The sequence below is a fragment of the Sapajus apella genome, unplaced genomic scaffold (assembly GCF_009761245.1).
Source record: "Sapajus apella isolate SASKATOON/1434 unplaced genomic scaffold, GSC_monkey_1.0 scaffold157, whole genome shotgun sequence".
NCBI lineage: Eukaryota > Metazoa > Chordata > Mammalia > Primates > Cebidae > Sapajus > Sapajus apella.
In genome coordinates, this window is record NW_022437097.1 from 901503 (window position 1) to 922194 (window position 20692).

At 49.5% G+C, this 20692-nt stretch overlaps 1 protein-coding gene across 3 annotated transcripts in view; it reads right to left on the minus strand.

Annotated features, from left to right (window-relative positions):
• The window catches only part of DAPK1 (death associated protein kinase 1), a 206094-nt gene that overhangs the window by 23386 nt on the left and 162016 nt on the right, over positions 1 to 20692 (minus strand). For all 3 annotated transcript variants that reach the window (XM_032266311.1, XM_032266310.1, XM_032266313.1), the window contains exons 19-20: positions 14204 to 14281; positions 412 to 634 (exon numbers count right to left, since the gene is read on the minus strand). In XM_032266311.1, the coding sequence (XP_032122202.1) occupies positions 412 to 634; positions 14204 to 14281 (301 nt within the window). The remainder of the gene's footprint in view (positions 1 to 411; positions 635 to 14203; positions 14282 to 20692) is intronic.

Consider the following 20692-nt stretch of genomic DNA (forward strand, 5'->3'; position numbering starts at 1 on the left):
CTTTGTGTCTGTGATTTCAGTGAGGTCCTTGTTTTGCCACTGCCAAGTCAGTTTGCCACTGCGGGACAACAGGCGGCACACACAAGGCCACCAGCTTAATTCTTGGCTGCAGGTTCAAGTGATTTCTCCTGCCTCAGCCTCCCGAGTAGCTGGGATTACAGGCATGCACCACTACGCCTGGCTAAGTTTGTATTTTAGTAGAGACGGGGTTTCTCCATGTTGGAAACCCACAAAACCTGTCTTGCCTGCCATCTCCTTTTGGAAGCTTCTTCCCATCTTGCCGCTAAGGCCACAGGGTCCAGTACAGGCCAAGTCACCCAAACACAGCCCCCTTCCCTCCCAGACCTTGAGAGGAGAGAATGCAGAAGCTGACGCCTGCTGGAGAGACAGGGGAGAGCTGGAGGTTCCTACCTGCTGGCTTAGAAGCCAGGGGTGACGGGGGGAACCGGCTGGAGCTGGTAGAAGACAGTCTGGGCCGACGTCTTCTGAAAAAGCTCCTCAGCAGCCCACATTTGAGAGATTCTACAAGGGTGGTTTTGCCAGACCCTGAGTGGCCAAACAGCTTGAGCTTAATTCTTGGCTGCAGGTTCTGTGTGGGTCGGAGCTGCTGGATGAAGAGTCCTCGATGCGTGTCCTGAGCACGGATAAGAAAGAGCCAGTGAGTGACAGAAAAAGAGGCAAATGATGATTTTCAAGGTTCCTAATACCCAGTGTGAAGTTTTTACCTGTGCTGAAGATATGTTTATTTCTTTTCTTTTCTTTTTTTTTCCAGACGGAGTTTCTCTCTTGTCGCCCAGGCTGGAGTGCAATGGCACCATCTCAGCTCACGGCAACCTCTGCTTCCTGGGTTCAAGTGATTCTCCTGCCTCAGCCTCCCGAGTACTTGGGATTACAGGTGTACATCACCATACCCGGCTAATTTTATATTTTTAGTAGAGACAGGGTTTCACCGTGTTGATCAGGCTGGTCAAACTCCCGACCTCAGGTGATCTGCCTGCCTCAGCCTCCCAAAGTGCTGGGATTACAGGTGGTAAGCCACTGCACTGCAGGTTATGTTTATTTCTACCTCCAATGAATACTTTGAAAGTAAAATTCACATAACATCAAAGTCACCATTTTCAACTGTGAAATTCAGAGACTTTTAGCGCATTTTCAGTGCTGCACGACCATGGCTGCTATCTCCTTCCAAAACATTTGCGTCACCCCTAAAAGGAAGCTCTGTACCCGTGAGCAGTCCCTTGCCATTCCCCTCTTTGCTCAGCCCCTGGCAACCACAGAGATGTTTTCTGTCTCTTAAGGATTTGCCTATTTCCATTGCATTTTGATGCATAACAAGTTGGGTGCAGCAATTGTGAAGCCTTCAATTTTTTTTTTGTGGAACCCCCATATTAAAACATTTATCAGTAAAACATAATTGACATAATTGGATGTCTCAAATGTCCACTTCCTAACTGTAGGTTTGGAATAGGAACCTTATCTTACTGTTAACTATCTACTAGCACTTTAGATTTAACTCATGGCAACGTCACCTGTCCGTGAATATTAAAAATATCTACCAGCACTATTGGTTTCAACCACACAACGACCTAAGAAGCCTAGGAACAGACCTCCAACAAATACTTTAAGGCTTGAGAAAAGTCTAAGTTTACAGCCATACCACCCCGAATGCACCCCATCTTGTCTGATCTTGGAAACTAAGCAGGGTCAGGTGTGGTTAGTACTTGGATGGGAGACCACCTGGGCCTACTGGGTGCTACAGGCTTTTTTTTTTTTTTTTAAAGAGAAAAGTATAATAAAAATATTTAATATATTACCAAACTCATACAATAAAAAGGATAATCAAAAATTTACCCTCATCGATTAAGAGGCTAAAAGAAAATGGAAAGCCAGGAGATCGAGAAAGTTAGAAGCCTTCAATTTAATCCTGAAAGAGGATCAGCCCTGTCTGACCAGCAAGGGCATGTGTCCATCTCTGTGGAGTGGTCTGGATCCTTTAGAGCAGTAACGGGACAAGAGGATGAGGGAAGGGGCACCCCAAGGTACAAGCTCCATGCTGCAGAAGGGGCCGGGGACACAATATCCTTGCTACTTTCTTCTTTTCCCCCCCTATAGAGAGAAGCAGGAGGCTCCACAGCATGAGATAGTTCACTGCTCACTCACTCCTTCATTCATCAGCCAGCATTTAGGGAGCCCCCGACTCTGTGCTAAGCACAGTGCTGACCACGGGAAAATCTAGACTCAGCCCAGATCTGTGGTCTTGGGGAGATGCAGACACGTGAACAATTTCACATCTCATAACAAATAAGAGCTTTCAATAGGATAGTGTAGGCAAGGGGCTCAGTGCACCCTAGGAATGTATTCAACGTTTATGTGATGTGGGACTGACCATACCACCCGGTGTCACCCCCTCATACCACTGTCCCTTCCCACCACTCCCGCCCTGCTCCCTCACGAAGACTTGTTTGGAGTTCTGAGGTGCGGCCTGAGACCTCTTCCTCACCCTTATGTTCCTTTAACCTGCAGTTCCCACAAGCCCACAAAACCTGTCTTGCCTGCCATCTCCTTCTGGAAGCTTCTTCCCACCATGCATAGCTCTCCATGGTGACCCCCTGGCCTGTAATTATTGGGTGCTCTGCCTTTCTAGACCAGGAGCCCATCTGCAGGGAGAGACAGAATTCCCAGCCCTAGCAGGTATAGAATCTCCATAAGCCAGTGTCATATAAATGACAGGACTCAGAGGGACCCATGCAAGGGTGTCTCCATGTGATCTACACCTGGTGGGACCATTCCTTCAGTTCTAAATCCTGGGAGGCGCTCACTTGCTGCTGATCTCTCCCAGCAGCGCCAGCGTTACTTCTGCTGTTACAACTGAATTGCTGCAAACCCATACATAACTCTCCGAAAGACTTCCATGTTCCCTTCCTAGGCCAGGACCAGGCTTCCTCAACAGGAACTACACTGACCCCTGGTGGACACTATGGAAACCTGCGGTGACATTTAGTTCCCACAATGAAGGGATGCTCCTGCAGCAGGACGCTGGGTGTCCGGACGGACGCGGTGTAACAAAACGCTCCTTGCAGCGAGGATTCTCCTGGGTCCCCTGACTTCTGAGCTTCTGATGAGGATTTATGTAGGAGAAAAACCTGTTTACAATCATCTGAGCTGAGAACTTAACTACATTTTACACATCATCCGGAGGGTTTTGAGGACAGTATTTAACATATACTGAGTTATCCACAAATGCTGCTATAGATTGGCAAATAATTACACTTTGCTTTTTTCCTTTTATCTTTCCTGAGTGCTGTCTCCGATTTCTGGACATCAGCTCAGCACGCTGCTGTGGCGCTGGAGCTGCCATTCCAGCCCTCCAGTGTCCGTGGGTGTCTGTGGGGGTTGCACTCAGTGATCCTGCCGGTGGGTGCAGGGACCAGCCGAGTTCCCTAGCCTCCTCTTGGCTGTGTCCCAGCACGTGCATGCTGACACCCAGAGTATTTCACTATGTGTGTGCTCCCATGAAGTCTGTGTTATATTACAGTTAGGGCACGCTACTGATTTTTCGAAACTAACTGTGTAGGTGTGCCTCTGTCTATAACTTCTACTTTAGGACTGTCAAGGAAGCATGACACCAGGTGTGTTGTAAAATGCTGGGGCAGCTGGGGTGGAGGCCACGGCACAGAACCACAATCTGTAGAATGTGAGGTGGTCCTTACTCTGGTGTCTTCTTCTGGCCTCAAATCCCAAGAGGTTCAGAGACAGAGCACCACAGGGGAAGGAAAGGGCTGGGGGTCTCGACAGCAATGTCCCTGACTGATTACCTGAATCAGCAAAAAAGCTGCACAGATTCTATTCTGAGGAGTTCCTCATTGGGGGTGGCACCTGTCAGGCTGGAAGGAATGGGGCTTTGAATCCCCTCCAGTGCCACCTACTGCTGCAGGTGCACCCATGCTACTGGGCTGCCACTGACCTGAAGTAATGGCACCTCCCAACCTACTCCAGGCTTCTGCAGCAGCCCTGGGTCTTCCCTGTGAGTCCACGGCTGTGCCCACACCATGCCACGCACGAACTGCATCCACTGTGCTGAGCAGTGGTCAGCTTCCATGGTGAGTGTCCCATGGGGCAGATGCAAACTTCTCCAGCTATTCCCTGACATGCAGCTCCCCACACACAGACATTCCTTGGTACTGGCCCGAGTCTGCTTCACCTGAGATGGAGGGAAGGCAGAAAACTGCTCCCGGTTAAGCCCAGTCATTGGGTCCCGAGTGCCCCCATTTTGGTAAAGAAAATGCCATGAATCTGCCTGCGGTTCTTTTCTTCCTTGGATCTTGACACTGAGCTTTGGCGCACACGTCAGTCCTGTCTGCAGGAATGGGGCAAGCTCGTTCCTTCTGTAGGAGTCCCAAAGGCCCTTCCACTCTCAGGAGACTCAAACCATGTCACCTACAGACACTGCTGCCTGTAAGAGGCTTCTAGAGGCGACTGAACCTGTAGGCTAACTTGCTCCCCAGTACGAGGGCAAGCTATGCCTTCCCTGTACTGAGAGCCCGGCTCACTCCTTCCAGTTCCACGCACGGCAGTGGCTGGGTGGGGAGCGCTCCGGCCAGTCTGTTCGCCTGTTTCACGGGCTGGCCCAGTAAATGGAGAAGGAGGGGGAGACAGCAGGAGGGGTTGAGACAGACGCGTTTCATGTCGCAGCAGTAACTTCCACGTGCATGGCGCCTTCCAGCTCGTGCTGTGCCTTCACTCACATTCCCTATGGAAACCTCCAAGGAACCTTTGTGGTTAATACCATCCTTCTCCCCTGCAGACAAGGAAATTGAGGCTCAGAGAGGCCAAGGCACTTGCCCAAGGAGACAGAGCAAAGCCAGAACTCACCACCAGGTCTTCCTCCCACTGCTGGACACTGAAAGGGAGGTAGCAGTTTCCTCAGAAGCAGAGAAGACAGGAATAGACAGGGATGTGCTGAAGTTACAAGCACTGAGGACCAGCCGAGGAGGGCCTCTCACAGTGCATCCTGCTAGGAAGGCACTTCCTGGACAGGGCACCCTTTGGAGTGAAATGTTTCTGTGGAGGGACTCACATCACATGTCCTTGGTGCATCCCCTTCCCCTCTACCAAGAGCTCTCAGCCTTGGCTGAGATGGACCCACTCACCCTTCACCAAGTCTTTGGGAAGAAAAGCCAGGAAACTGCACTGATCCAGACTTACAGAATTCACCATCATCTTGAAAGGCAAAGAAAAGGAAAATATCCTTGGGTCTTCCCCTTCACAAGAAAATCTCAGCTGATCCTGGAAGATGACCCCTCATTCTGCTCACTAAGAACCCTGGAGGATCTGAATTTGAGGCAGTCATCCTGAAGAGAAGTTTTGGAAATCTCTCCCTCATTGGTGGAGGCATGTTTTCACATTTCGCTACCAGATAGCGGGTAGGGATGGGTTGGGGCCCAGAGGCCTCTCCCTGGGAAAGCAGCTTTCATCCACCCAAGGATCTGTGTCTCCAACCCAGAGAGGGCTCCAGGCCAGGTCTAGAAGGTGGTACGAAGACTGATTTATTTGGAGGGGAGTTCAGTAGTCCCTCGACAGTGTCTGTTTAACACAAGCTACAAGACCACCCTGAGACCCCAGCTGGCCACAAACCTCGGGCTGGTGGGGCCCTCCCTGGCTGGGCCAGGCGGGAGCCTTGTGCAGCCAACACCCCTGGGGGAGAGGAGCGGGGACTATGGTGCCACAGACAATTTGGCTCATGGCTTGAAGTGCTCTCCAGTGTGTGTCCCCTAGGTCTGTGGGTGTGGCTGGAGGGTACTCAGGAGACCTGGGGCATCTGGGGTGTGGGCAGACCTCCCGGAGTCAGGGCAGGACCAGGCTGGGAAGAGGAGGAGGCAGTACCGAACTCCAAGGAGTGCAGAACTCTGACTCAGAACCTTCCAGGTGGTCATAAGTGTGTGTGTGTGTGTAGGGTAGAGTATATTTACCTGTATTAGCTCTAATCACATACTTTCTCCAGTCTGAGCCGCTGGGGGAATTCCTAAACCTAAGACAGACCTCGCACCTGCCTGCCTAACACACTGGGCCCAAACCTGATCTCCTCAGCCCCTGGGTAAGGTCTGTAAAGCAGCGCCGCCTCTCGGGTCACGTGGCGCCTCCTTCTCCGTCTGCACCCCAGGCCCACCCTGTGCCCTAGCCCAGCCACCCCCCTCCTTCGTGGTTTTATGCTGGGGCTCACTCAACCCTTCACTGCCCCGGCCCCTTGCACTCCCCCTTCCTCTGCCTTCCTCAGGCCCTGCCTCAAGTGAGCTCCAGCATTCTTCTTGTCCTTCAGGTCTTGGTTTTGATTCACATCAGAGAGGTCCTGATAAGCCAGGTGAACGTAGACACCACCATCCTTTCATCTCACCTCACCCTGTTTTAATCCCCTGCATGGCACCCACCCCGGGAAGCAGCAACCCTTTCTGTAGAGGGCCAGATGGTCTCTGTGGCAACTCAACTCTGCCATTAGGAACACCGGCCACAGACAAGAGTGTGTGGCTGCATCTCAATAAAACTTTATTTACAGAAGTGGGCGATGGGTTGTAGGCCATTGTTTGCCAACCCTTGACCTGACTTACACATTTTTCTTATTGGCTTGCTGGTTGGGTTCTGCTGCTTTTGTTCACTGTGGTCTCTGCTGTGTCCGGAACAGCTCTTACAGTAGGCACTGGGAATACCTTTTCAGTGAGTGAGTGAATGAATGTTATTTGGTAACTGCATATTGCTCTTTGAAGCCCTGGTAAATCGCCTAGTTTCTACTTTTCTTTCTTCAAGTACTGTTTTCTCCCCAGCAACTTAGCTTTCACTTTCGCATCAGACAAGAGGACCAAACATCAAGCTGATGGGGAAGAACAGCCACGTTCTGGGAAGGCCGGATAAGAGCACTGAGAGGCAACGTGGCCTTGCCCATGTGGCAGGGTGCAGGGAGACCGCACGGGTGGACAGCAGCTCTTAATTACGAAAATGCAGTTTGCAGGTGGTGAATTTTTCATTCTGGGCAAACCCCCAAATTGTTTTCATTTTTCAAAATATTACTGGTCACTTTTGTTCACTGTCAGGTCTTAGGTTTAGTAAAATCAAACTACTTTTTTTGTTTTTTTTTTTTGAGACAGAGTCTTACTCTGTCGCCTAGGCTGGAGCTCAGTGACACGATCTCAGCTCAGTGCAGCCTTCACCTCCCGGGTTCAGGCAATTCTCGTTCCTCAGCCCCCAGAGTAGCTGGGAATAAAGGCGCGCGCCACCATGCCTGGCTAATTTGTTTTGTATTTTCAGTAAAGACGGGGTTTCACCATGTTGGGCAGGCTGGTCTTGAACTGCTGACCTCAGGTGATCCACCCACCTCAGCCTCCCAAAGTGCTGGGATTACAGGTGTGAGCCACTGCACCCAGCCTACTTTTAATATCAGGCTTATGGAAAATCTGATTAGAAGGAGGGACAAACAAAAATAAGCCAACTCCTCATCCCCACTGAAACTCTTATTTTAAAATCAGGTAAGAATGGGACTTGGGATGCCTGTAGTAAAAATGGATGCTGATATCAATCGAGATCAACCCCTCTCTCATAGATGGGGTCCCTCCTTTCTTCTAGAAGGAGAATTGGGTTTGGCTGAGCAACAACACAGTCCTCAGACAACTTTGGATAGCTGCACGGCGCTTTGTCACTGACTGAGCATGAGGAGGTAGAAGGTACAACCTCCTTCTGTGATAAGGTGGCACCTACAGCCAGGAAGGGGCTCTCAGGGACCCTCAAAGCAATGAAGAATCTATCAACAGCCTGTGGTAGGGAGAAGCAGACTTCATCTGTAGCATCTGCTGATTCCTGTGGTGCAAATGCTCCCACTCTGGCTGATTTCAAGACCCCTGTGTGATGTCACCGAGTTGGGAAGGCATGCTCAGCTCTCAGGGACAGCACCGATGCTCCCGCACACCACTGCCCTAGTTCGCTGAATGCGGAGGGGGTCAGAGACGATCGCATGCAGCTCAGCCCTGCCCCAGGTTCCTTCTTGCCCAAGAGCTGTGGCCTTGGCCTCAGCCGTCTTCAGTGCCCCTGCCCCTTGGACTGTCAGTGATCCAAACAGCCAGCCCCTCTAACCTGCACATCTTCCAGGATGACTTTGGTTCTATTTCCAGATGTCAAATCCCATTGCTTCCCTAGCAAATATAGTTTAAAGACACATTCCCAGGCAATGTCAACTGATCAGAGCTCAGAGCATAGATGGAAAGTATTTCTTTTGGCCAGGGGCGGTGGCTCACGCCTGTAATCCCAGCACTTTGGGAGGCCAAGGTGGGTGGATCACCTGAGGTTAGGAGTTCAAGATCAGCCTGACCAACATGGTGAAACCCCGCCTCTACTAAAAGTACAAAAATTCGCCAGGTGTGGTGGCAGGTGCCTGTAATCACAGCTACTCAGGAGGCTGAGGCAGGAGAATCACTTGAATCCGGGAGGTGGAGGGTGCAGTGAGACGAGATCCTTCATCCTGTCTTAATTCCCTGCATGGCACCTACCCCAGGAGGCAGCAACCCTTTCTGTAGAGGGCCAGATGGTCTCCGTGGCAACTCAACTCTGCCATTATGAACACCAGCCACAGACAAGAGTGTGTGGCTGTGTCTCAATAAAACCTTATTTACAGAAGTAGGCGGTGGGCTGTAGGCCATTGTTTGCCAACCCACCATTGCACTCCAGCCTGGGTGACAGAGAAAGATTCTGTCAAAAAAAAAAAGCATTTCTTTTGCACAATTGGACCATTTGGAAACCAAATAAAATGGTAGGCAATGTAGGGCTGCCATCCTTGGCTGTCCCAGATGCAGACCTCTCCCCAGGACTGCGTTTTGGATCAAGCCACGGCGGTTCTTGCAGAGTGTGGTAGCACCCTAGGGGTTGAGGGAAAATGTGCGGAGGCATTCTTTTGGCTTTCACAGTATGGGGTGGGACTGTAGGGGACGCTAGCATGTTAGATGCTTGGAGGCCAGGGACAGAAACATCCTGCAAAGACAAGACCTCCCAAGCACTCAAACTGCCAACAGCACCCAGTGAGAAACACTGGGAAATATCAAGGAGAAATGACATGGAAAGGAGAATGGTCCTAAGATGCTCTGAAGGGTGAATGACCCCTTCCCCTTCCCCTCCCCCATCTTGTACCCCACTGTCTCCTCCTCCAGGTGATCTGAGTTATAAGTGCAGGTCAGTCCCCTTCCTGGCTTCCTCCCAGGCACTGCCTGCTCCTGGGCTCCCTCCACAATCCTCAGTGATGCATTCTCCAAGGAAAATGCTGCAACAGTGCAGTCATTTCTAATAACAAATTCCAGTGCTGGGTGTGCCCAGGTGCCAAGCAGTGACTTGCATGGGGATTTATATTCATACACAAGAAAGAAAGACTGCAGTTAGCAATGCTTGGCAGACAACTCCCGTTCTGGCTAATCAGGAGCTAATGTCGAGAGCCCACCGAGGGATGATGAAGACAAACAAATTCCGGGGCATCCAGAAGATTCTGATGGAGGGAATTAGAACCCTGGGCCCCTCCACGGGAAGGCCATCCCTCTGCACTACAAAGCAGGGTGCCTCCGCACAGGCACAGCAGCCAGTGTGGAAAGGATGCATCTCACCTGGCCAGGAAACTGCCCTGGAGCGTCCCAAGCCCACTGATTAAAGGCAGACAGCAGGTATCTCCAGGTCAGGTTGGGACCTCAGGTCTGCACTGATTTGCATGTTGCTCACCTCTTTGAATCTGGATTTCCTGCAGGAACGTTCCCTTCTATACACCCTGGGGATGTTGTAAAATCACAGTGCCCACCACACACAATGAGGACTCAATAGTGGCTGTCACCACAAGTGACACTCAAGGTGCCTGCCACAGGGGCTACGGCCACACCTCCCAGCTGTTCCAGAGTGAACTGCGGGATTTCAACAACAGCAGCAAACACATGGTGCTTACTGTGTGCAGGCACTGTGCTAAGGACATCATCTACATTGACCCATTCAGTCCTTATCACTGTCCTGGGAGGTAGCAGCAGACTCAACCATTTGACAAGAGGGCACACTGAGGCACAGAGCTGATGAGCAGCTTGCCAGCTCACCCAGCGAGAACGTGGCGGAGCGGGGCATGGATCCCAGGCCAGCCGACCTCGAGTCTGTGCCCTTAGGCACTACTCTGAATTCTGCTCCAACGTAAAGATGAGGGGGAACTTTTCACTGGATTCTGGGTGGTAGGCAGGATGTTGACCTTTCATTAGGGCAGTAAGATGACTTTTCTGGCCAGGTGCAGTGGCTCACGCCTGTAATCCCACTGCTTTGGAAGACTGAAGTAGGCGAATCACTAGAAGCTAGGAGTTAGAGGTAGCCTGGGCAATGTATTGAGACACTGTTGCTAACACAAATGTTAAAAATCAGCTAGGTGGGTGTGGAAACAAGTGCCTGTAGTCCTAGCCACTTGGGAGGCTGAGGCAGCAGGATCACTGGAACCCCGGAGTTTGAAGCCACAGCGAGCACTGATTGCACCACTGCATTCCCGCCTGAGACCCTGCCTCAGAAAAATAAAGGTGACCATTCTTTTCCTTGACCAATACCACAGAATAATGGTAAAATACAAAATGCTGTAATAGTCCACTTCCCATCTCTTTTAAAAATCTAGGCACCGGGCTGGATGCAGTGGCTCACACTTGTAATCCCACCACTTTGGGAGGCTGAGGCAGTTAGAGGTCAGAAGTTCGCGACCAGCCTGGCCAACATGCTGAACCCCCATCTCTACTAAAAATACAAAAAATTAGCTGGGTGTGGTGGTGGATGGCTGTAATCTCCAGCTAGCTACTCGGGAGGCTGAGGCAGGAGAATCACTTGAATCCAGGAGGTAGAGGTTGCAGTGAGCCAAGATTGCACCACTGCACTCCAGCCTGGGCAACAAGAGTGAAACAAAGTCTAAAAACAAAACAAACAAACAAACAAAAAACTAGGCACCAAAACAAAGGTGCCAATGGATAGAAGAAAAGAAATAAAATCCCAAACAGACAAAGCGAGAGCCCATCCCTGGAAATTCGGAATTCTAAATGGGAACAAGCCCCCTTCGCTGAGGACATGGAGGAAGCACGGCAGCAAGGTGTTTTGCATCTCTCCTCCTCACCATTGCAGTCATCTAAGCAGGCTGCAGAAAACGGGGACAGAGGACGGGAGCAAGACCTTCCACCCACCGATCTGACCAACCCTGGCTAGCGCACCCACTGCTCTCCCTCGGCCCTTTCTCTGAGCATTCCTTCACTATTTGCAGACTCGTCCTGGAAGGGTATATGTGGGTTTGCACAGTCATCTACTTTTAAGTCAAAGAAGGGACTGTTGCTCAGGGGGCATGGGCAGAAGAACACAGCATAGCCCCCAAGATGCCTCCTCCCTCTGCATGAGGCCAGTGTCTCCTGAGTGACCTGCTTGGCTTTTGCAGGTCACCGTGCTACAGCTGAGTGTCTGCCTCACGATGAGCTGAACCTGCAGGTCCCGCGGCCCCTGCTCTGCGATGCAGTTTCTTAGATGGTAAACAGCACTGAGAGCGAATGTGGTAAGCGGATTTTCAGGGGGCGGTAGTGGTGGAAGTGCTGGTGCTGTGTGAGCTGAGCTAGGACTTCACACACCTGGGAGGGTACAGCACGGGGACTCAGGGATGCCAGCCAGGTGCCAGGCACTGCAGGTTGGTTTGCAGCCTCTCTGTGTGGAAACCTGAGCACATCTGACCAAACAGGCTGATGCACTTAGAAACGCCTGTCGAAGAAGCCTTTCACCCTTCCTTAACAGTGTTTCTTCCTACTAGTGTACCATAATAGAGACCTAATAACTAACAGGAAAAAGAGGTTTTAGCCTGTGCAAAAGCCAGACTTGACTTCTTTTTTTTACTATCAGTGGATGCTGCGTGGGTAATTGATGTATACCAGCCTATGGACGTGAGATTCTGTGTGCAATGCAGGGACCCGTGCTGTGCAATCCAGCAAAGCCAGAGATTGCAAACTGGGGATTTGTGCTGTGTTTGGTTTGGCTGGTCCTCTGCTTCAAAGATAGTGAATTTTAAACTTAGGAAACTCTATGGAAAGGCTCATTCTTGACTGCTAACCACGACTCACAGGCTCTCCCCTGCCCCTGAGTATTTTGCTTGTAAGCAAAAAGGTTTCCCTTGAGTTTCTAGTCCAAATTCACAGGCGTAATAACACAGTCCATAATGGTACAGAATCACCAAGCCTGTAATTTTAATTTATGAATTTCTGGTATGAACAGCTGAGTAAGGCTAGGTAAATTTTACCTGACTTACAAAGGGGAGACTGAATTGCTGCTCTCAGAGTTGACCAACATCTGCTCAGTGCCTTTGAGGCCAGAGCAGGAGGGTGTAAAAATCAATCACCCATGACTTTACCCCTGTCAGGTCAGCTCCAAGGGGTTTTAATATGCATATGCACTTCAGTGAAGTGTGTCTCTCCAAGTCTATATTCTGCACAAGGAAAGAAATTTTCCCAATCTGTGGGCCCCCTGCCCCTGGTAAGACCACAGGACAAGTATAAAAATTCAAACTTGGCAGGGCGGAGTGGCTCACGCCTATAATCCCAGCACTCTGGGAGGCCAAGGCGGGTGGATCACAAGGTCAAGAGGTCAAGACCACCCTGGCCAACATGGCGAAACCCTGTCTCTATTAAAAACAGAAAAATTAGCTGGGCATGGTGGTGCGCACCTGTAGTCCCAGCTACTTGGGATTATGAGGCAGAAGAATCGCTTGAACCTGGGAGATGGAGATTGCAGTGAGCCGAGATCACGCCATTGTACTACTGAACTCTAGCCTGGTGACAGAGGGAGACTTTGTATCAAAAAAAAAAAAAAAACTCAAACTTCAGGGCTGTGAAGGTTATGACCTCACCACTTCTCCCCCAGGCACGTCTCAGTCTATATGGCAAGATCTTTGTGGGATATCTGGAGCATATCTTGGACCTTATCTTCTCAGCAAGCACTTAAACCAATTGAATTATCATTTTATTTCTAGATAGTTTGGTTCTTTTTGAAAATGATTACTATAGGTGTAAAAAAAATTTTAAAATACAGTAATGTTTAAAGAAGAAAATGTTGAGTATAATAGCAAAATCAAAAAGCATTACTTCTATCTTATTTTCTAGGTATTTTAACACAGTAGAGATTATTACGTATATACAATCTGTCTACTGCTTTGACGCCCAGTAACCCCACAAGCATTAAACTCCTATTAGTAAAACTTCTTAAAAATATTTTAGGCTGGGCGCAGTGGCTCACGTCTGTAATCCCAGCACTTTGAGAGGCCAAGGCAGGCGGATCACGAAGTCAAGAGATTGAAACCATCCTAGCTAACATGGTGAAACCCCTTCTCTACTAAAAAATACAAAAATTAGCTGGGCATGGTGGTGCGCGCCTGTAGTCCCAGCTACTCAGGAGGCTGAGGCAGGAGAATTGCTTGAACCCTGGAGGCGGAGGTTGCATTGAGCTGAGGTTACATCACTGCACTCCAGCCTCGCGCCTGGAGACAGAGCAAGACTCTGTGTCAAAAAAAAAAAAAAAAAAAATATTTCAAAGGCCAAGGCCATTCTATTCTATGGCTGTAGGGACTTTTATTAGACATTATTGTGGGTTATCTGATGTTTCCAATTTTTATTACTATATTATAAATAATACTGCAGCGAACATCTTTAAGCATAAAACAGAGTTCCTGGATTGAAGGGATTGGCTATTGTGAAGTCTCCTGACACAACCATTACGCCGCAGGCTGGAAAGGGTACACCTGCTCTTCCTTATTTTTGTCTTGTTTCTTTAAGCCTTAGAGCAACAATGTTTGATAAACAGGAGCTTAACAGCTATCTTGGAGCTCAAACCTAAGAAGGAAAGAGGCGGAGTCAGCGTCCTCATCCCTCCCCCTACCTGGTGGGAGTGGTTATTATACAGAGTGGGAGGAGAGAAACCAGGCACAGCAACTGCAAAAAGGCCAAAGGATTTCCAAGTCTAAATAGAGAAGAAAACAGATAGGGAGCTGATGCGTTTACACCCAGTGACATACAAGCCACAGGACAGGGACTCCGTTCCTAAGACCTGGGTGTCTAGAGCCTCATTTTATTCGTTCTCAAATAAGGAAAAAGACTGAGAATTTTTCACATAAACATGGATGGAGAACTTCAGACCCATAAACAGAATTTCTCACCTTTCGAAGTCTTGCAAGGAGACCTGCTACGTGCTCGTGCTGTTCCGATCTAGCAAGATCTTCTGCCGTCTTTCCATCCTGTTGGAGAAAAATGCACTAGTTTCTTTTCTCTAAAAAGGAGAGCTGTGTGTGTCCCATACCCCAATTCCGTGGGTCTGCGGCAGAAACAAGCATAGCAGGTGTGAGAAGTAAGCCAAGTGGACAAAGAGCATGTCCTAGTGTGTTTCCCTGGCTGTGAGATCCTTATGTCACTTGATTGTCCAGGACAGGAAGATAAGAAGCAGGAACAAAGCACAGACACACTGGTGTCTTCCTGTCCAACAGCGACACCTCTCAGGCCCACAGGTTTAATCACAACTCCACAGCCTCCTTAGCTGGCTGGTTCCTCCCTGTTCTGAACCCCTCTCTCCAATTAGGGAGACAGTAAAGATTCTCATTAGGTGCCAAATTCTAGTTAGTGCAAGCTACTGAGTTTCAGTCCGCACAGGGACAAACCCAGCCCTTGCATGATGCCAGCTCCTGGTAATGACTGTACATTTCAAAGGAAATACTTAGTTTGACAGGCAATTTTGATTGAAAGATTTTTTGGTGAACAGAAAACAAGGAAATAAAAGTCCACAGCACTTTTATGTTTGCTTTTCATTGAGACTTTTCATAGGCTGCAGTTTCATACTGAATAAATTTGTTTCTGTATCTACACCATGAATATGCATGATGACAAGTCTTTATTGAACACCACCTAATAATATGTGCCAGGCCCAGGTGTCAGTGCTCTGCAAACCTTAATCCTTGGAGTCACCTCTGGGAGGCAGAAGCTGTCACTGTTCCCCTGCCACCAGGGAGAAAGGGACATGTAGGGGCTGTTCTGTTGTAGTTTTAGAGATCACTAAAAATTCAAAAGTATAAAGATGAAAAGCAATTAAAAAATAAAAATAATCGTTTTAAATAAAAAATTAAGGATTTGCTTTATCTATTAATGCTTATCAAAAACAAAGTTGCATCCCTGTAGAAGCTTAGGGATATCCGAAATCTATTTAACAGCAACCTCTCAATTCTTCAACCCGAGTCACTCCCCGAGTCATGCCTTGGGTCCCATTCAGACAGTGCTGCTCAGTCTTGCCAACACTGACATTTTGCACCAGACTATTCTCCGTTGTGCCTGTCTTGTGCCTCTTAGAAATTTTAGGAGCATCTCTGGTTTCTCCACACTAGGTGGCAGTAGTGCCCCCCAACTCCCAATAGTGACAACCAAAAATCAGCCTAGACATTGCCAATTGTGGGGTGGGGGGAGCGCTGGGGTGGGGGGGTGAAAAGTCACCCTGCTGAGAACCGCTGCCTTAGGCTGCTGGTTGAAGTCCAGATGGCTGCTACGGAGGAGGCTTGCTGCGCAGTCAGGACTGCCTGTCTCTCTCTGCTCCCTTAAGAGTCCTGAAATATCCTCTAGTGGGCAGGCGAGGGCTTCAAGCTTGCTTTGGGGGTGAATTAGGTACCTTATCAGATGCTGCATCTCCAACCAGGGATCCATGCCAAATGCTCTAGTTTCTTTATGGACACAGAAAAGTCCATAAAGAGAAGGGGCTCTCCACTACACTCTGGAATCACCTTGTAAAACTTAAAAATATTCTGTCGCCCATCTCCCACGCAGACACTGCTGTCATCAGTATGGGGTACATCCTGGGCTCCAAGGTGATTATATTGTGCAGCAGCAAGGTTTGGGAACCACTGCCCTAGTTAGAGGAAATCCGAGCCTTGACTGAAGTTTCCTGCACCTGACACGTCTGAACAGGACGTTCCTCTCGCAGAGCTCAGACGTGCACATAACATGGGCAGACACTTTTCAATGACAGGTTGAGCTCTCTGCTGTTCAACCTCTTCAAAATCAAGGGAACCACCATCAACAATACTTCCTCACGGCAGGTCTGGTGGCTCACACCTGTAATCCCAGCACTTTGGGAGGCCAAAGTGGGTGGATCACTTGAGGTCAGGAGTTCGAGACCAGGCTGGCCAACATGGTGAAACCCTGTCTCTACTAAACATACAAAAATTAGTTGGGTGTGGTGGCACATGCCTGTAATTCCAGCTACTCAGGAGGCTGAGACATGAGAATCGTTTGAACCTGGGAGGCAGAGGTTGCAGTGAGCTGAGATTGCCCCACTGCACTCCAGCCTGGGTGACAGGGCGAGACTCCATCTCAAAAAAATAAAGAAAAAGATAAAAATGGTTCCTGACATTTACACTGCACTTTACAGCTTGCAAAACACGTTGCTTAAAGGACACTATTCAGACTTTCAACAGAAATGCCTGCCAGTGCAGTGGAGACAGTTTGAAGTTGGGAGAAGACTCAGGTTGAAGTCCTGAACCCACCCTTCACCGGCTATGTGGTCAGTCACTCAGCCTTCCCAAGCCTGGGTTTCCTCATCCGGAAGATGGAAAATGTAACCCTCCCTGCACAGGTTCTGAGCAGGTGAGAGAAAACCAAACGGAAAGAAGTCATACAGTGCCAGGCACAGAAGCAACAGGAGTGCTGGAAATTATTCACAGAAGAGCTGAGACTTGCCCTAGCACCTGGCCTTCTGTCTGAGAGGGAAAGGGGTAGAAGTCAGATCTCTGCATTTTGGTCTTGGCTCTAGTGGACACCCTGATGGAGGATGAAAAGCAACACTAACACTTGCTGCCCTCCTCCTATCCAGCAGAGCTCATGGACTCAATGAAGTGCATGCATTGAAGATACAGAAAGATGGCCAAGTGTCTCGGCACCCAGCTGTCCATCATCTCAACCTGAGCCTTGGGGACCAAGTGGCTGCAGAAGGGTGAGTTGGGTCTAGAAATTAGGGTGTCTCTTTTGTGCATCAGCAGCCCCCCACACTACATTCTAGACTATAGGCAGTGATTCCCAAGTTGGCAGCATGACATGGAAAGAAATCCATGGAAAGGTGAAAGGCCACTTCACTTACTGTGTTCAAGAAGCCAGAGCCCCACAGACCAGCCAGTTTTAGGAGCCTGCCCTTCACAGACACACCGCTTACTGACGTCTGGGGAAGTGCTCACAGTCAGGACTTCTAGTGTCACGTGTAATATGCTTTGCAATGGAACAGATGGGGTCTCAACTAGGGCAGGCATTGACAGGGAAACAAATTTTTGTATCCCCCAATGAAAAGATGCTCTGAACAAATATACACAGTCATTTAAACACCTTCAGATAGTGTAGGGACAAATGTGGATTTTTTGTTAATCTACAGTATTATAAGGGCTCATCTATTTAGCACTCGGTCAACAAACATTCCAAGTCCCGGTTGGACTATGGCGTCATTCATTTCTTCCTTCCTTCCTTCCTTTGTACTTTCATCTAGCAGGTATTTATTGAGCACCTATTATGCACAGGCCTATGGATACAGCAGTGAATAAAACCAACCAAAGACCCTATCCTCACGGGATCCAGAATCTAGTGGGGAGGACAGACAAGAAACAAACAGGTGAGTAAAATACAGTAGGTCAGGTGGTGATAGGTGCTATGAAGAAAAATGGGGCAGAGGAGATGAGGGGCAGTCCTGGTGGCAATAAGGGAGTGGGGGAGAGATAGGATTTAAAATAGGGTGGTCCAGAAAGGCCTCTCTGCAAAGGTGAAGTTTGAGTCAAAACCTGCAGAAGGCGAGAGAGCAAATCACATGGATACCTGGGAAAGAGCTGCTCAGGCCCAAGAACAGCAAGTGCAAAGGCCCTGGGGCGGTGGATGGCCAGCACTTTTGAAGAATGTCAAGGAAGCTCATGGGGCTGATGTGGAGGAAGAGGGGAGGAGGAGCAGGAGATGGAGGTAGGGAGGCAATATCAGGGGCAGCTCCTTGGGGAGGCCCCCATTTGAAGGGCTCTGGCCCCCATGGGAAGCTCCTAAAGCATCTGAGCAAGGAGGACAAGATCTGACTTACGTTTGACCAGGCAGCTCTGTGGGGAACAGGCTGTGGACAGGTCAGGTTGGAAGCAGGGAGCTCACTTAGGAGGCAGCAATGAATTCCCAGTGATCCCTGCCCAAGGGCTCACTCCTCCTAGGAGAAATCCGGATATGATTCCAATAGAGCAAGGAAGACGAAGGGACCACCAGCCCACAGGGGTAAATCACACACACCGGAGAGGCTAGGACACAGGTTTCCTGGGCGGAGGTGAATGTTGATGGATGAGGATGAGTGGGTGCCGTGGAGTGCTCCACGAATGTTATGGGCTGTGTGCCCACATGCCCGTAGCGGGCATTCCAAGTCTCTCTCACTCTGAAGGCAGAGCACATCAGGTAGCCTCAGGGCAGAAGTGGGCAGAGAGATGTGTGCCTGTGTGTGCTGGCACTGTGGGCAAACTATTTGCAGGGGGGTGAAGGGGGAAACAGGGAGCTCCAGGGTGAAAGGACAGCAGGTGCCAACTCCATGATGGGGGAGCTGGCAGGGGCTTCCCAGGACCTGGCCACAGCTGCAGGGGTGCAGGGGGGAAAGGAGGGCTGGACAGAGGCTGCAGAGGTCACATTCTGAAGGCAGAGGAGCCCCAGATGGAGGTGAAAGTGGAGCGCACTGAGTGGCTGGCATTTCTAGAAAGATTAACGTGGAGCTGGATGGACCGGTCTAAGGGGCGGGAGGCTACAGTGCAGGGGTGGGTTAAGAGTCTGACTGGTCTGGAGGAACCGCAGGGTGATGCCCTTAACCAGGTGGGGGCTGGAGGGGCAGGTGCTTCGTGGTCATGGAGAATTGGAAGGAGACTTAGTAGGCTGCAGGCTGGCTGCAAACAGGTGAGGAGAGCTTTCGTGTTCCTGGCAGGGTGACAGACGCGTGCTGAAACCCTTTGCAGAGGCTGGACACTGAAGAGGAGGAGGCACAGAACTGAAGGGAGGGGACCTGGTATGGGGAGATCAGGGGCCACTGAAGGTGCTGTGTGAAGCTGGCACTCAGGCAGACCTGAACATGGGCCTCCGTGTTGGGCGGTTGCAAGTCTGGGGGCCAGCAAGGGCTGGGGGAATGGACAGGGAGAGGGTGGATTGCAGGGTAGAGCAGCAGGAAGCAGAGGCCCGGGGAGAAGCAGGACACGGGGACTTTTTCACCAAGGGTGCCCAGTCCTGGGGCTATCTAGTGAAAGAGGCTCACGGGTAGCAGCTGGGGCTTGGGTGGAAAGATGACAAAGGGAAAGGAAGAGCCAGCTGTGAGTCACGGAGCGCTCACAGGGGCGCGGAGACAGCCGGGTCAGGCTCATGAGGGCTTTGGGGTGGCTGAGAAAGTTCTATTGCTTCACCTGTGTGGAATTCAAGGGCGTTTGTCTTATGGAAAGCCACTAAGCTTTATATCGGTTCATGTGCTTTTTTCCATCTATGTTTTATTTTACAATAAGAAAGTTTGGAAGGAAAGAGCTGTTAGGAAGTGAGTGGGGACTCTGCTGAGGGCCATGTGGAGTGGAAGGCAGACAGTGGAGGGTGCAGGGGTTGGGAGGCAAGGGCAAAGAGGGGACAGGATACGCAGACTTGTTCAGGTCACCCCGGCTGAGGACCCAGCTGAGTGGGAAGGCAGCAGCAGGGGGTGCTGGTGATCAGGGATGGTTCTGAAGTAGAGGAGAATGGAGCTGTTTCTGGAGGGTGGGAGGAAGGCGTGGGTGCTGGGCCTTGCAGGAAGACCAGAGGCCCCTCCCCAGGCCTTGTCTCAGCCTGAAGCCGGGAGAGTAAGCATGCGCTGTGAGTGCACAGAAGGAAGGCTTCATATAAACCAAAGAATGTGAAAGATCTCAATAATTTAAGAATACTGGAAGTCTTAGCCAGATCAATTAGGCAAGAGAAATAAAGTCATCCAAATTGGAAAAGATGAAGTCAAATGATTCCTGTTCGCTGATGGTATAATTTTATGTCTAGAAAGCTCTGAAGACGTCACCAAAAAATTCTCAGAGTTAATAAATTAATTCAGTAAAATTTTGGAATATAAAATTAACATACAAAAATCAGTAGAGTTTCTATATACCAGTGACGATCTAGCCAAGAACGAAATCAAGAAGGCAATCCCATTTACAATAGCTACCAAAAAAAAAAAAAAATCACCACCAACACCAACAAAAATACTAGGAATATATTTAACCAAGGAGGTGAAAGACCTCTGTGAGGCAAACTAAGAAACACTAATGAAACAAATTGTAGATGACACATACAAATGGAAAAACATCCTGTACTCATGGATGGGAAGAATTGATATTGTTGAAATGACGACCATACTGTCCCAAACAATCTACAGATTCAATGCAATCCCCATCGAAATACCTCCTCATTTTTCACAGAATTAGAAAAAGCAATTCTAAAGTTCATATGAAACCACAAAAGGGTCCAAATAGCGAAAGCAATCCTAAGCAAAAGGAGCAAAGCTAGAGACATCACACTGACTAACTCCAAATTACACTAGATGGCTATAGTAACCAAAACAGCATGGTACCCACATAAAAACAGATAATGGAACAGAACAGGGAACCCAGAAATAAAGCCAC